We start from the raw sequence: 16,611 nt of genomic DNA on the forward strand, positions 1-16,611 counted from the left end.
TGGACTTGCACTGCCTTCTAGACATGTGAATAGGACATCCTGCTGGTTTTTGTTCTTTTGTGGGATTTTTTTTTGGTGCTCTCCAAATCACTGCTATGACACACAAAGGTAACCTGCTCCTATTTCTGAAGCAGACACAGCACCTGGGCACTGGGGGTACACTTGGGCCATCACATGTAATATCCTATGCACTACAAAACCATTTACTAGTCATGAAGCTGGGCTCACCCTCCCACACCACAGTGCTTAAACATGCCCACTCCTCCAACAGGAAAGGGGACAAACTTGCAAAGTGATTTTCTGAAGTGCTGGCCTCCTACAGACCCCACCAAATTCAACATGCTCCTGACGGACAGCAATTAGGGCACCAGGTGGGGTGGTCACCAGCAATTAAGAGTCTCCCAACAAGGCTATGCAGATCTGGGAATAAGCCCAGGTACAACACTCACAATTCTAAACCAACCCTAGGAAATGAGCTACCTGGAAGCCTCTGCTCGAAACATGAGTTTATCCTGGTTATGGACAAACATTTGGCTGCTGGGAAGTTTCCAGTGCCACCTTACAGGTACCTCAGCACACTTTCACATGTCCCAGCCCTGCTCAGCTGTCACTGAAAAACCACCAACCAGGGTCAGAAGGACCAGAGGCACTAAAGAAGGGCCTCTGCCCTGAGCACAATCCTTACTGCAACAGCAACAAAACCCTGATGTTTATAGCAACGAATTTCTAGCCTTCGCAATTACAAAGAATAACTCACAAGACCTCAGGCAAACAGAAAACACTGTGAACATCAAGCTTTGGAGAAAACACTTCAAGAGCTATCAGCCATTGAATGCATCATTAAATAGGTGCTGATGTTCCCCAGCTGCTGTCCCAACACCAACTGGGATCTGCTGGAGATGTCACCAGGCAACTTCACAAACTCCTCCACCCTGCAGAGGAAGATCAGCTGACCCTGTGACCAAGTCCAGAAGGAAGGAAGGCTGACTAAGTCTGCAGCCTAGAAACAAGCTCTTCTGCAAGTGGCCTTTACCTGGGCATGGCTCTTATTCCACCACTCAGCTTCAGTGACCCGCTTAAACAGCTGCCAGCAGCACCAAACCATTATTTCAAACTCAACATCTCCAAAAAAAACCTGGAGACAAGTGGGGCTGTTCTGAAGGGCTTCTCAGGTGGGCAGCTCAGCGAGACCCTGAAGCACTTCACTTCAACCACGTAGTCTGAACAGCTCATGTAGTATCCACTGTGTAAATCTGCCCTAGACAAGATCTTTTATGTGTGCAGTGTTCATTGCTTCAAGGTGCTGTGCCACACAAATATACCCCCTGCATTTGAAAGGCAGGGGTGATTTCCTTCTGTAACACATGGACAAATTCTGATTATTCTCATTTACTGTAGTTTGACCAGCCCCCAAAGATGAGGACCCAGGACTTGCTGGGTGCCAGTCCTGAGCTTAATGTGGCACTGCATCCCAATGAAATTGTTTTAACAGAATTAGGATAGCCAAATCTAATTACCACGTGTTTCTTTATAAGAGCTGATAAATAAACACTAAAGGAAAATAATTTTTTACAAAAGCCACATGCATTAACCCACAACTCACAACTGCTGTCACCTAAAACACCACCCTAAATGGGCTGGGTCACAGGCAACACTGGGCTCTGGAGACACCCACGGGGTGGCACAGCAAAGGCTTCTGGTCGGTTGTCTTTGCCCTTTCCCATTGCATCAGAGGTGCATTTTTCCATCCAAACAGGGTCCAAGTTCTGGAGGACAAGGCTCCTGCTTGCTGCCTAGGGCAATGAGCAGCACTATCCTCTCCAGCTCCAGTGTCCCATCCCTCTCCCAGTCTCCTTAGGCAGGGAGCTCTGGCATTCCTGCTAGAAACGCAGCCAAACTGACAATTCCCAGCAGTGGTGCAGACCAAGTAACTCTACATTAACCCCAAAATACGGGGACCGGCCTTGGCTGCCTGGCAAGGTCAGCCTGTTACACTGCCAGGCACTACACAATCACAGAATTTTTAAAGTTGGAAAGACCTCAAAGATCATCGAGTCCAACCATTAACACAGCACTGCCATGTTCACCACTAAGCCATGTCCCCAAGTGCCACATCCATGTATTTTTAACACTTCCACAGACAGTGATTCCACCACTTCCCTGAGGAGCCTGGTGTCTTGGGGTGACACCTGGGAATAATCACAACCAAGTCAACAGTTCTTCTGTATTAAACCCTTATGTCTGTTTAGCAATTAACAGAAACCCTTGTCAAAGGAAGAACTTAGAGGAAGAAGGAAGGCCAGGATGATGTAACTGCAGGAATGCAGTGGGGCCAAGGAAGAAGCTAGAGTAAGAGAGCAAAAAAATCACACCGATGACAATAACATCCTTAAAAGTTGTATTAACTGAAGAGCACATGCCAACACCACGGATCATGTCTGACTAAAGCCTATCTGCCCAAAAATCTGCAATGTAAACTCCAGGAGGGCTGCTTTCCTCACAGTGAGTGTTTACAGTTATATCACCCTCCTTCAGAATATGCTCCTGCTGGGGTGGAGGTGTCCTCCAAGTCCAAGGTCCCTCATTAAACAAGCAGCACTGGAGGGAAAGAGAAGGCACTGGAACTTTCAATCCCAGCCATCCCCAATCAGCATTAATCCTCTCCAGATGTTCACTGCCACCATCTCCTCCAGCTCATACCTACAAAAATCCTCTTCTACCAAAACCAGAGTAGCTCCTAGTGACCCTTCCAGGTGACCACACAGAGCTCTGCTACTGAATCAGACTAATTTCCCACAAGAAAACAGAAAGAAAATAAAGAAGTTTATACTTGCAGGTTCATCTGGGTGTTAATGACACTCCAGCAGCTTTTCTGCCAACATAGCAATGTTGTTTAGGGTGTGATTAACTGGCCAATGCCAGTGCCCCTGTTTATTTTCCTCTGGTGGTGAGGAGGCAGAAGTTAGGCCTGGAGGGTGGAATAAGATACATTGGCAAAAATATGCTTTGGGAGATAAGCTGCATTAAAAGTAGGAGCTCTTAAAGACACCAGTAAGTTACACAGACTTGGGGCACAATGCAGCTTTTTTTACTGCTGCTTCAGGACAAATCCCCCTGCCCCAGCCAGGGGCAGTTTCCTCTCTTTACACACAGTGAAGTGCCACAGTCAGAAATCAAATTTCTTCACAGCAGGAGCAACACAGCGACCTGGTGGGCTGGGGCAGGTGCTGCCCACCCCACGGCCCAGGACACAGCCCCGGCACCCACACACTTCCAAGCCCCCAGCGCTGCTGGCAACTACCACAAGTGCAGTAAATCCTGTGTGCTCTGTACTGCAAGACCCCGCAGTCTTTTTGCCTTCTTAGTTTAGACACAGACCAGGGAAAGAGGAAAGAAAGTCAGCATAAAAAGTGACAAAATCTGCAGCTTCTACTCAAGCATTGAAATTGTGCTGTTCAACTACACCTTTAGAAGTGAAGCCTTTCACCTGTTACATACAAGGGCTGTTGCAGTAGAAAAAGCAACATAATATTGATTTGACACGTCCTGTGTAGAAAAACAGGGTAAGTAGACATTAAAAGCAGGCCTGTATGAAAATACAGCTGGAGCTACATGAGGTGTTTTACCACTGGAACAGTTCTGAACAGAAAGGAAAACATTCCACAGGTCTTTGGTACATAGGTCACTGCGTTATAGTTTAGGATCAGACCAAAACTCTTAAGAAACTCCAAAGGAAAGATTTCCCCTTGCTTGCATTAATTTTCGTTTTGAACTTCTAAGATACAAAAAGGCTATGAAAGCCTCAGGTTTTAGAAGAGTTGAAGAATCCCAGAACATAACCAACTTTCCAGATTCATCCAGCAAGAACCAGCACCTCCAAGTAGCAATTTCACAGCTGGTACAATACAGCTGAGACCAATCTGCTCTCCCAACCATTAGCTCTTTTTAAAAAGTGGGCAGTGATTGCACCAAGACACAGACACAAATGGAAAAGGCCTGGCGTGAGAATAAATTTAAGAAAAGAAGAGGACGGGGACATTTTAACTACTTTGTCTGGGAGCACAGCAGTGAACTGAGCAGCAGCACAGGCCTGCACATTCACACAATCCTCAGAAGTAGGTAAAGGCTTAATAAAGTTACTCATCTAAACCTCATCTTAGGTTCTTGGACTGACACTACACCAGGCCAGTGCAGCACACTGTCTCCCCCAAGGTTTCTGCATCAGATCTGCCATCCCTGGGGAGCACCCAAGGCACACCACCACCCCAAACTCTTTTTCGGCCCTGTTTGCTATGTGCAATTCTGAAGCAAAACAAGGTAAAGTTGTTCAAAACAAGATGGGTTTTGGAGGATAGACTCAACACCTGGCCTACGTAGAAACTTGTCTCTAAAAGCAAAATATTAGGCTATTTTAAAGACTGAAACACCTCGAGTTATGAACAAAACTATCAAGTTTATGTTTAAATTGCATACACATGTTTAATACTATTCCTGGTTCATTTTTAATTGCTTAGGCAGTTCTTAGAGAGTAAAATACGCAATCTAGAACATATGTTCTGGATTATTTTTCACAGATTACTTCATAAATTCAAAAAGTTTATTCTCCTTCCCCCACAGAGAAAAAAAAAAAAAAAAAAAGCCTTCAGAGAATAAACCCTGCAAGTATTAATAAAAGTTCTCTTTTCATTTCGGCACACATCCTTCTCTTTCTTCTACATCCCTCGTCCCTGGGAATGGAAAGGAGGCTTTGGCTATAAATCAAACCAAGACAAGGTAGCCAGGCTCAGCATCAGACTCTCCCCCAAGTCCCGCAGCCCTCTCAGCTATTTGAGGAATCTTAATAGAAAAAAAAATAACAATTCTGCCGCGGACAGGGCAGCCCCCGAGAGGCAACAACCACCCGCTCGCGGCGCGTTCGGGGCCCTGGGAGGTGCCGAACTCGCGGTGCCCGGGGCGCCCGCGGCGGGCGAGGCCGAGAGCCCCGGGCCGGCCCCGCGGAGGCTCCGCAGCCCCGCCCGGCGCGGCCCCTCGGCGGGCGGCGCTGCCCCGGGGCCGCTCCCGACCCCACATTGTTCCCGTCCCCGCGGCCGGCGCGGCGCTGCCCGGCCCGGCCTCCTCCCCTCCCTTCCCGCTGCAAACTTCGCCGCCCGCCCCGGACCTGCTCCGGCCCCAGCTCGGGCCCCGGCCCCGGCTCGGGCTCCGGCTCCGACTCGTAGTCCTCCTCGTCGGCGCTCGCAGACATGGCCATGGCTCATGGTGGGCCCAGGCGGAGCCGAGCTGACATGGCTGGAGCGGCGCTGCTGGCGGAGCCCCGCTCCCCGCACACACACACACACATGCAGGAGGAGGAGGAGGAGGAAGGGGGGCCGTGCATATTCATGCCAGGCAGCCAGGAAGGGGCTGGCCCTGCCGGCACGGCCAATCGCGGGCCGCTTCCACACCGCCGGCCTGCGGGGACAGCGGGCACCGCGCGGCCGGGGCACCGCGGCCGCCCCCCGCACACGGCGCGGCTGGGGACGGGGGACTCGGCCGCCCGGCCGGCAATTAGCCCCCCGCCGGTAATGAGCCCCGCGATGTGCCGAGGGCCGGCGGGGGCGGGCCGAGGCTCGGGTGTGCCGAGCGGCGCTGGGCGGGGAGGATGCGCGGCCGCCCGCGGGGCGCTCGGCGCTGCTCGGGCTGCTCAGACAAAGGAGACGCGCACAGACACACACACACACCCTGCACCGCGCTACCTGCCCGCTCCACTCCCGCTGCGCGGGGCGGGCCGGCAGCGGGGAACCTCCATCCCTCGGCAGGAGGAAGGCACCGAGCAAACTTCGAGATTGCAAGCGGCAGAACCAGCGCTGGGCTAAGACGAGGCGACCCGGCTTGTGGAGCTGCTCGCAGCTGGCCTCACGCTGCTTGCTCCCTGTGCAGGCACCCGCTCTTTTACTTGCTCCCAAGGAACCATTTCTAGCCCTACTCTTGACCATCCTGACCCGCTGCTGCGGTTTCACAATGAAATACTCTCCCCGCAGTGTGACATGTTACACACTGGTCAGCTGGGGACCAGTTCTGGATCCAAAGGTCCCAGGGCCAGCACCTCAACACGGACACTGCCTTCGCCCTCCAGAGCCTGCAGCTGAGGGTCACAGGCCTGTATTTGAGTGCCGGAGATTTAAATTTCCCATTGGATTTATGGGCCTGCTTTCAGGGGAAATCCCGATTCCACTCAAGTTGTTAGGATTTTGCCTCCGGCTCCTACGCCCACAACACAGAATTAAACATGAGATTAAATATTTGCATGTGCTGAGCAACCAAGAAGCCATAAAGAAGCACATCTAATGGTCCTTGCATCAGGATTTTTGCCAAACTAGTTTCAGCTCAGTTCCCTGGTCTGAATTACCACATGGCACAACCACTTTGGGTAGTTCAGAAGAGGCAGCAACAGGCAGGAGCTGGCACGGGAGCAAGGAGCAACACAGCCCTTGTGACACCAGGATCCACACTTGGTCCCTCAAGTTTAAGTAACAAAACACAGTCAAACTTTAAACACATATTTACAGGCAACTGCTGATAAAGCCACGTGAATTGTGTAATTATGCCCCTTCCTTATTTTCAATACATTAAATATCCTTTGTTTGTTGTACTCCTGTCCTCTTGCCAACTCAAATGATGGGTAGGTGATGGTGTTCTCCCTATCCTGCTTATCCACCATGCCTGGAGCAAAAAGCATTTACTCACAACACGATGGGGCTCCCCAGAAGGCAATGGGATGTGCTCAGCCTGTCTCCTCAGGTTTCTCTCTTCCCCCATTGTGTTCCTACACAACCGGAGCAGGAGCAGACGAAAGCTGAGGCACGAAAGGCATGTGCCTAAGGCCTTGGCTTTCAGAATCACAAGGTAATATCAGAATCCAATGTTTTCTGGAGGAGAGAGGAAGGGGGGGATGCATCTCATGACAGGCCTACAATAGAGAGTTTTAAACTATGAGCAAGAACATGGCTACAGCCGTGTTTGTGGTGCCATAACACACTTGGCCTGCAGCAGCAGGAGGACAGGTGACATCCGGAAGGAAGACGCCTGGTCCCACACCTGCCCATGGGCAGACCAAGTCTCCACTAGCCCAGTTCCCTGCGAGGCTCCGTGTAACCTGGCTCACACTTGTTTGTCCCTCCAGCCTTTTGGCTCCGTAATCCAGACGAGAGAAAAAAATAACTTGTGACATCCCCCAAGGACAATCCACCAGTCACACCACGGCGAAATGTCATTCACAGCAAATTAAATCATGATAGAGATCATCCTACTCCTCTCAATCTGCAACGCATTCCAGCACTCCTGATGCTGGCACTGGCCTCTCTGGGCTGCAGCAGGTTCCTTCCCAATGTAACCCACACCACCCTCACCCCACAGCCAGCCCTGCCACCTGAGAGTGTGGCCACGCTGCCCTTGCAACAGCACCACAAGTGACAAATGAGCTCTAATTACAGAGCCTGAGTTAGGAGGGAAATCTCACACATGCCAAGATCTTGGAATGATTTCCCAACACTAGGTAAACTTTGCCGAGGTGGTGTTTAAAAAAACGGGATAGGGTATGATATAAAATAGCAAATTGGGAATCAGCAAGGGGGAAACAACACAATAATTTTTTCTGATTATAATTGCTCTCAAAAAACCTCATCCTGTACAAGAGCAGCTAACCATTCAAAGGAATATTTAATACACAGAAGGAACTATTAAGAGAGCATTTTCCAGCTCAATTCTTTCAGCTTGTCTACACTAGAGAACACTAAATTACAACAAATAGTGAGCAACCCTTGTGTGAACACCGTCTAGTTGCCCAGCCTGGTGGAGTTTACAACAGTTTAGAACACAAAATAAGCAGCAGTGACCCCAGTCCTGCCTGCAGTGGCAGAACTGTGTCCATACTTCAACTTAGCGTGATAGAGTTCAGTAATAAATAACATCCTTAATTACGCTGCTGAATGAGCCGTAGTGAAAACTGCATGAAAACAGACAGCACCTTCTATTTTGAACTGTTGCTTTGATTGCACCTCACCTGAAGTCATATATAAGTCTCATCAATATCATAATCTTCTCCACAGAAACCAATTATGTTGTCACAAACTGAGACAATAACCTCAAGCGAAGAATAAACAGCAGGAGCAGATGAGTGCCAAAGAACCAGATTTTATTCTCATGCAAATATCCTTAAGTAGTAAAACCAAGATGGGGGAGGACGACTACAACCCCTGTGCTGTACTCACTCACTCCTGAGCATCTCCTGTACCAACAGATTGCAGCTGCTGCTGCCAGCGCTGAACACGATCCGTGTTTTCTTATGACACACTAGAGTTTATGATGCTCAATATGAAGTGAAATAAAGTTTTTTATGTGGCACAAACACACCTTTGATTTAACCTTCCCTTGAAACTTTTTATGCACCTTTACAGAGTGTTGTATTTATCTGGTATTAGGAAAAATATTTACACAGAAACAATTGGACACACAACCTCAAGCTGGTTGATACGCAAGTCCTTGAAAAAAGATGTTGTGATGTGAGCTGCTGCTGCTTTCTGCAGGCCAGCACATATGTTTTTGAAAAGGAAACCCACTGAGATGTTTATGAATCACAATTATTGACCTGTATCAGAATAAGAGAGTTACCTAGTAGCTTTCTAAGGTTCATTGTTTTGGTCTAAGTGTCCATTCACATGAAATATGATCTTAACTGTTGGGCCTGGGCAAATTTCATGACACTTTTCTCAAGAGTTTGAGAAATATTTCAGTTGTATTCTCAGCACTAGCAATGACAGTCTGACAGCCTAAATATCCACAATCTTACTACTTCATTTCTACTTTATCTGAACTATGACATGAGTTGTCATCAGATACACTGAGTATCTGTCACAATCTTTTCAATAAACAGTCTGATTGATCAACCTTAGATCAAATAAAGTAACACAAGATGAAGTAATATTGACTGCTCCCTCCATGCAATGCTACTGATCATACTTCCCTAACCATTGTCCAGCACTGTTCCAGGAGAACCAAAGGCAGCAAGGGCTGTACAAACACCTCCTGAAGGAGGACAACCTTGGGCTACTGCGGCAGAGGAGCAGCACCCAAACAAGCGAGAGCCCAGACAGAACATGCTGACAGTAACTCACTCACTCATAAGCCTTAAAATCCAAACAACCCTCCCCAAACCCCAACACTCAGACATCTTAAAAAAGTAATAAATAAGACTGCAGAGTGGTGAAACATGGACTTCATCTATCACACAAGACAGACTCTTCTCTGCAGGAAGAGCCATGACATGACTGGGACTATGCACTGGGAAATTAGGGAAATCCTGCCATGCTTCCTTCTTCCACAGAACTTGACACAAAGTGTTTCCACAGTACAGTCTGTGTCTCCAAGAGGCATGTTCTGTCAGTAAACGCAAAAACTAGTGAAGGAGGTTCCTAAGAAGATAAACAGTGACTGCCATGCTGTGGAGGAACATGCAAAATAGATGTGGCTGATAGAGTGGATTAACCGGAATAGGAAACCTGCTTTCCTGCAAGAGGCTCAGTGTGCTCTGACACACAGCACAGAATGCTGGGAGACAGTCAGCTGTGTCCAATGTGTGGGCAGCAGCCTGAAAATCCAGAGACCAAACCCAAACACATGGTAAGCAAAGGAAATGCTGAAGTGCAGTTTGCCTATGAAGGCTCATTGCTCATTGTTGTCACCTACAAACTTGACTTGGATTTGTGGGGAAACATCCAGGACTAACAACTAAACTACACTAGGCTAAGACTCACAGCTGCTTTGCTTTTATTGGAATTTACCCATATATTTTGTTATATTTGTTATTTTCAGAAAGGAGAGCGCTGCTGTCCCTCTTCTATCTGATCCACTAGTGCCTGCAGGAAAGTCGTGAAGTTGAAACAAGCCCTCATTTATATTCTCAGCAGACTTTAATTTCAGTGTGCTGTGGAACTAAGAGGAAGCCATCTTCTTGGGGACAGAACATACAATTCAATTTTGTTCTGAAAAGTGCACACAGGATTAATGTCCATAATTGCACGGCCTGTACTGTGGAATGACAAACGCCTTTCCCGCCGCTCTGCCAATGTGCTTCGATCCAGAAACAAAACTATTAACTTTCAGATACCTAACTCAAAGCATGGATTGTTTTGATGTCGGGGTGCTGGAGAGCACAAGGATGCTGGCACTCTTAAACCAGGTTCAAACTTAGCATTTGGTCTGGTTTTGTTGGCCAGCTCAGCAATGAATGTAGGCCAAGCTCCTGATGATAAAATCTGAGATCTGTCAACTCATTTCACATACACTATCTAAGGAAAAGGTCTTAAGACTACAGCAGTTTTCATCAGCACTTTTACTGTTATGAAATAAAGAGAAAGCTTCTGTCTTGAAAAATGGCAGTCAAGGCGTAGTTGGGAAAAATTCGTATTACTGAATATTCGTGTCTATGGTAGAAGAATGACAATGGGGAGGAATACATAAATCTTCTTGTGTGATACCTGGAACACAACAGTTGGAAAACAGAGATGTCTGTTCATTTTTTTCCCAGTCCATTTAGATTTCTAGTCAGAGTCAAAATGGCTCTAATTTACCTGTTTGATGTATTAATCACATAAAGGCATTGGTCAGATTTCAAAGCAAGTGGCTGAGTGTTGATAAGAAGTGAAAATATTAAGTCAAAGATGGAAGATTAAGAAGGTGCTCATTCAAGTCCTTGCTATTTATAATTACTCCCTGAAGGGACACAATATTTCAAGTACAGCCTCTTGAGGTGAGAAATAATCTGTCAAGTCACCAGGCAAAGGTTTTAGAAAAATACTGAAGCAAAAAGCAGTGAAGCTCTTTTGTAGAGTCACGGAGTGGGTTGGGTTGGAAGGGACCTCCAAGACCATGTAGTTCCAGCCTCCCATGGCATGTTACGTATGATACACGTACACCAAACCCTGGGACTCCTCAGGTCTCCACTGAGCTTCTGCACAAATGAATTTGTCTGGAGGACTAATGTGTGTAAGAGACTGAAACAGTGCTCAGAAAAATAAGCAGGTCAGGCAAGGAGCTGCCTTCCTGGTCAGCACTGCCCCGGGAAAGCAGAGGCTTGACAGGAACTCCCAGTAGCTTCAACAGCTTTTACTCCTTTGCACAGTACCCCAAGAAGCCTTTGGTTCTGGTGCATCAGGTTTTATTCCTGCCTCCAAGTGTACTTAGAAGGGGAAGGCCTTAGTTTCGTATGTGTACAGCTACTGTGGGAAGTCCCCTAAAAAACAATATCCCCCAAACCTCAACTCTGTGGTTTTGTGTCTTAATAGATTTGTCAGGAGCCAGAACTGGGGTATTTTTCTTGAATACATTTCAGCTCTCTCCTACCACATGGCATCTACTATCATACAGTGTAAAAGAACACAAATTATTCAAAATTATTTAAATCACTGATTCCAATCACAATTTAAATCAGTAAAGAGAAAAACAAATTTAAATTGATTTAAATCCTCATTTTCTTTTGTACTTGTGTTATTTTCTGGGAGAAAAGTAATTATTAGCATCTGATAACTATGAAGAAATGCCTGATTTGCAGTAGATTATGAACTTTATAATCAGGACTTTTTATCAACAAAAAGGATTCACAATACACACATATTTGTATATGCAAATCTCCTTGCAGACTACTGGCATTTAAAATTGTTGTTGACACCAAACAGAGTTCAGGCTCTGCTGTGTGGGATCACTTCAAACACCTTTAAGCTGGTGCCTGGCAAGAATGAAATGTGACAGTTTAAATCTCCTTTTTGCTCCTGCACCACTTGGAATGACTGATGGAAAACTTATTTGAATCTCAAGCAGAAAAATACACCATACAACAACTCACCCAGAATCTCAACCAGAAAATAGATCATACAACAATTTACACAGGATTATTTTGCTGTCTTATCTACCTTTTTTTATCCTTCCCAGATTTTTTCTAACACTAGATAGACTCAATTTTCACTTTAATTCTTAAGTGCTTGTTTTTAATTGTCAATATGTGCTTTCTAGTACATTTGTATTCCCACAGGAAGCACCCTGAGTAGATCTCCAACGACTGGCCTGTCTTAGGGAATCTGGCAGAGTTTTCCCACTGCTGCTACATGGAATGTTGCTTTCCTGGTGGTAGCCCCCGGGCAGGCTCCTGAAGCTGATGCTGGTTTGATGTTGTGCCATTTCTACGTGCTCAGATCTGTTTCAGACACACCACTCTGGTTAAAACACTGATTGCTGTTAACGAGTCCCTCACTGCTCCTGCTTCTCTGGGTGGAGCTGGCCCAGCGATAGCTATGGCAGGAATTCTTAGTAAGCAAGCAAGTAAAAACTGGAAGCACTTATTCAAAGGTTTTCAGGAATGTTCTTTGTCCACCTCACACCTCTCCCCCTGAACTGAAAGAAAATCTGATGTAAAACAATGCTCAACACTTCTGAAAAATCACATTGGTTTCAAGTTAATCAAAACACTCCATTTAATGCTTTACCCCCTAATTTTTGCTTACAATTGAATTTATTGTGTCCACTGATTCTTAGTCCATTTACTTACTATTTCTTAGGTTTGATCCAATGCATAATGTCACATAAAACTGGATCCATAAATAAAGGAGCTATGTTACTAAAAACTAGTGGATTTTCTTCTCTTCCCAGAACAACTTTTAAGGTGAAACACCAAAAAGAGGGATAAAGGTTCCGTGCAGGAAATGGCAGCAGACACGTGAAAGTACATAGAGACATCTATAGGGTCCAGATCTGGAGATGGTGGCTAATCCCATTGCCTTTTATTATTTAAAATACAGGTTCATTCTAAAAATCTACCACCCTTTTCACAACAGCTGTCTACTGTTCTTCTTGTGTGCTCTTTGGTTCAGACTGTGAACAATGATCAGAAATCTTATTTCCAGCCTAAATCTATTTATAGTATGTTTATATTCACTTCATCTATGCCAACATTGTCCATTAGCTTAAATAACTCTTTTCTGCCCCGATGATTATACTCCCTGAAGTCCTTACACAACAATCATCTCCCCCTTCAACTCTGATGGGCCATGCTGAACCATCTGTCCTGCCAGTCTCTTCTCTCAAACATCACATCTTGAATATATGTGATACATTCCCCCTCACCTCAAAACTACCTATAATGAAACTAGAATAGAGTAAAAAAAAAAAAAAAGCTCAAATATATGGTTTTTGTACCAGAAAACTGACTTGTGATTTTACAAATAGGGAAAAAAATACTGAAAGTAATGGGGACATAAGAAAATCCTTGAAAGCAGAGATGAACAGAGACCTCATTCAAATTTCCCAGAATGCATCATACAGAGGGCATGAAGTGTATTTATGATATTAAAGGACAGATCTGAAACAACATAAGGAAGTACTTATCTACACAGAGCTTTATTAAACCGCAGGGGACACTGGCACAGGATGCTGAGGAGATCAAAAAGATCAACAGGTTCCACAAATTATTAGGTAAATTCACAGAGGGAAAAAACTTCTACCAGGGGACACTAAGCAGAAAAGATGAAGATATAATCTTCCATCTTAACAGGGAAGATAAGCAGAGGGAATCTCTGTATTTCTGCTTTGTTCCTATGACTCCTTTAATAGCGGTGACGGCACCACCAGGAACAGGACAGTGCTACAAGGACTGTGTGCTGGTGGAACATGACTTTCCTCAGCCACAGGAATCAGCCTTTTGCTCTGCCTCTCACAGATTAGTTCATATGAGTTAATCCTTCTTTTTCAGATCCATGGATTATCTGTAGAATTCTGCAAAAGTAAAAATAATGGGGTACAAACTGAACTGCTGTAGGACAGAACTCACTAGTGACAGAAATGAGATGCTGCCATCCCAGAAGGTTTCTTTCAATGCGATGCCCACCCATGACCATCCCAACCCAAAACAGCAACAGCAAAAAAACCAGCCTGAGGGAGGCCTTTCTTATTTTTTTCAATGATCACTTTTTCTTCCTGGTTCTCATGCCCTGGTACAGAGCTATGAACATTATTTGCATTGCCAATTGCAGGGAAACTTGTGTTTAAAAAACCCAGTAATCCAATCAAAGTTTCAGTTTGTGGCCTTTACTAATTAATAGTATTCCTTTAAATAAGAATATTACCATTTCCTTATTATACTTCTCAGCTATCTTCTTTTAAAATCAACAGGTAAAAATTACATGGAGAAAGAACATGAACAGGCATCAGAGAAACAGCCACCTATTGCAGCACTGTTAACCCGCTACTGAAAATTACAGCTCCATCTCCTGCTCACAGCCAGACCTAAATATATTTGGACACTCACTCTCATTGCAAATGCAGTGGCTTTAGTTTTGTGCCAGGTAAGAGAGATGAGAATCCAGCTCCCAGTCTGCATTTCTAACTCTTCACAGAACAGGAGAGTCCAAACATATTTTAGTTCTTTATAGCTGCTCTTCATAGACAACTAAAGATCTTTATCACGATAAAAACAGACGGCACTGCCACAGAGTGTAATTGCATGCTGCTGGAGTTGACTGTTTTCTTCCAGAAATAGGAAATGGTTCAAAAAATGTGGTTTCTGCTTGAGCCATATTCTGAGTTCCTTAAATAAAATACTATCCCTAATTCCTGTGCCGATAAATGGGAACTCTGGTACTGTAGGGGTGAGCAACTCATGGGAATGGGTTTCAAGACTGGGCTTGGCAGTCACCAGCTTCCTGCACCAGTGACCAGCCATGAGTTGCTGCAGTGGAAAATCAGGTATAGGCCCTGCTCTCTGTTCACACCACCCAAAAGTTCATGTCCCAGGGATGGGGTAGAAGTTAGTTGGGATGATTTCTTGCTTCTCTTTAGTTGCTTAAGAACCCAGCATTTGAAGGCATGCCTATGGAGCTCTCCCCTTCAGACAGCATCGCATAGCGGGATTCCGTCAAAGGGTGCACTTGATGATCCTGGAGGTCTTTGCCAACCTTAATGATCCATGATTGCAACCCCCCCAGACAACACTGAGCCCTGCACCAAGTGAGGACAGGCCACTGCTGCACAGCCCCCGGCACAGGAAGGGGATGGGGGCTGCACATTCACAGCTGCATCCGCGCCGGCAGCCAGTGGGAAACGTCCTGCCTGAAGGTACATGAACTGTCAGTCAGCCATCAGGACAAGCAGGTTTCAAATATCCACTCAGTCCCACATTCCTGATTCCTTCCACAGGCCTAAATTAGGATTGTTGTAAATATCCTAAGACCCCTGGCACTGAACTGTTTTCTCTTACTTTATAGCTAGAAGAAAAAGACAGATTCTGGCTTCTTCTGAAATAGAATTACCAAAGGGGAAAAAATAAAAAGGTGCCTAAAGGAGAGTAATTATTGTGCTAAATAATTACCAGTAAATTATAAGAAGTACAAGCGACTCAAAATAGCTCCATAAAGATGAGTAAATATGATCTGAAGAGGTGCCTATGAATCACACTTCATCTCTCTTATTACCACAAAATAATAATGGTTCGTACATTTTACTACAAAACTTTCTGCTGAACATGCCAGATATCTTTATAAACATTAATTTCACCTCCCAGCCTCCCAGATGGGAAGCCCCATCTCCCCCCGGAAAAGCTCAGGGAGCAGGAATGTGCCATTCACCTCACACGACACAAGGTGCTGCAGCAGAGCTGGGAACAGGCGCAGACCCCGGCCTCCCATTTTGTGCACTAACCACAAGATCATCAAATGTCACCCAGCTATTCCATCTCCTCACTAAACCATTGCTGATTATTACTTCTGTTTCTTTTCCCAGCGAGTCATTTTCTTCATCAGGGAACTGCAGTGTGCCTGGCAGCCCCAAATGCCTTTGGAAAAGGTGGACAGAGCAATGCGGAACTGCGGGGCCACGACGCAGGGACGGGTCTTCCCTGTACTTGGTTAAATGTCCTCCCCATTACACCTCATCCTCTGTCAAGTGGGATTTGAGGTGAATGAACACATTTCTTCCCTAAACCCCAGCACAGGCTTCAAGCAGCCATTCTGCAGCTCTGTGCACACTGCTCACGTCACACTCGCAACATGTAAAAGAAACTGACTCCGTCTTAAAGGGAAATATTATTTGCTGCTTCAAAAATCATTCAGGTTATCAAAGGCATGTTCTTTCAAAGGCAAGTTCTTTCAAAGGCAAGTCAACGTAACCAAGCTCGCCCTTCCCCAGCTTGGGTTACTTACACAGACACTCCCTGTCCCTATTCCAGGGATCTCTGACTTCAGAGTTCTCTCCCTCTGCTCTTTGCTTTTCCCACTCCATCCCTTTTCAGTACTTGCTTCTCTCCTAATCCTGCTCTCTCGCCATTTCTAGTCTCCTCCCCTCCTTTCTTTACAGTCATTTCCATTTTCTTTGAAATGTTTTGGCATTTAATGCTGGCTTTATTCTTCCTTCTCCATCTGCTGCTCTTGTCTTTCTAAATCTCTTCTGGAGCCTTCTCTTGGGAGAAAGCAAGAGAGATGTACTCTGTTCCATGTACTACTACTTCTTTCTGGATTTCAGTTCCCTTCTCTTCATTTATGCCTTGGAATTAGACAACCCCCCTGTCCCAGGAAGCTGATACCAGCTACAACATCT

At 45.7% G+C, this 16,611-nt stretch overlaps 2 protein-coding genes across 3 annotated transcripts in view; both read right to left on the minus strand.

Annotated features, from left to right (window-relative positions):
- KDM2B (lysine demethylase 2B) overlaps positions 1 to 16,611 on the minus strand; it is a 107,819-nt gene that overhangs the window by 20,186 nt on the left and 71,022 nt on the right. The gene's annotated exons all lie outside the window — the stretch shown is intronic.
- On the minus strand, positions 4,648 to 6,697 carry LOC138119211 (uncharacterized). Its single transcript, XM_069030824.1, is given in 4 exon segments — positions 4,648 to 4,727; positions 5,159 to 5,715; positions 5,717 to 5,886; positions 6,605 to 6,697. Coding segments are annotated over 4 exon segments (864 nt in total). The 3' UTR covers positions 4,648 to 4,683.

This window comes from Aphelocoma coerulescens, chromosome 15 (genome assembly GCF_041296385.1).
Source record: "Aphelocoma coerulescens isolate FSJ_1873_10779 chromosome 15, UR_Acoe_1.0, whole genome shotgun sequence".
NCBI lineage: Eukaryota > Metazoa > Chordata > Aves > Passeriformes > Corvidae > Aphelocoma > Aphelocoma coerulescens.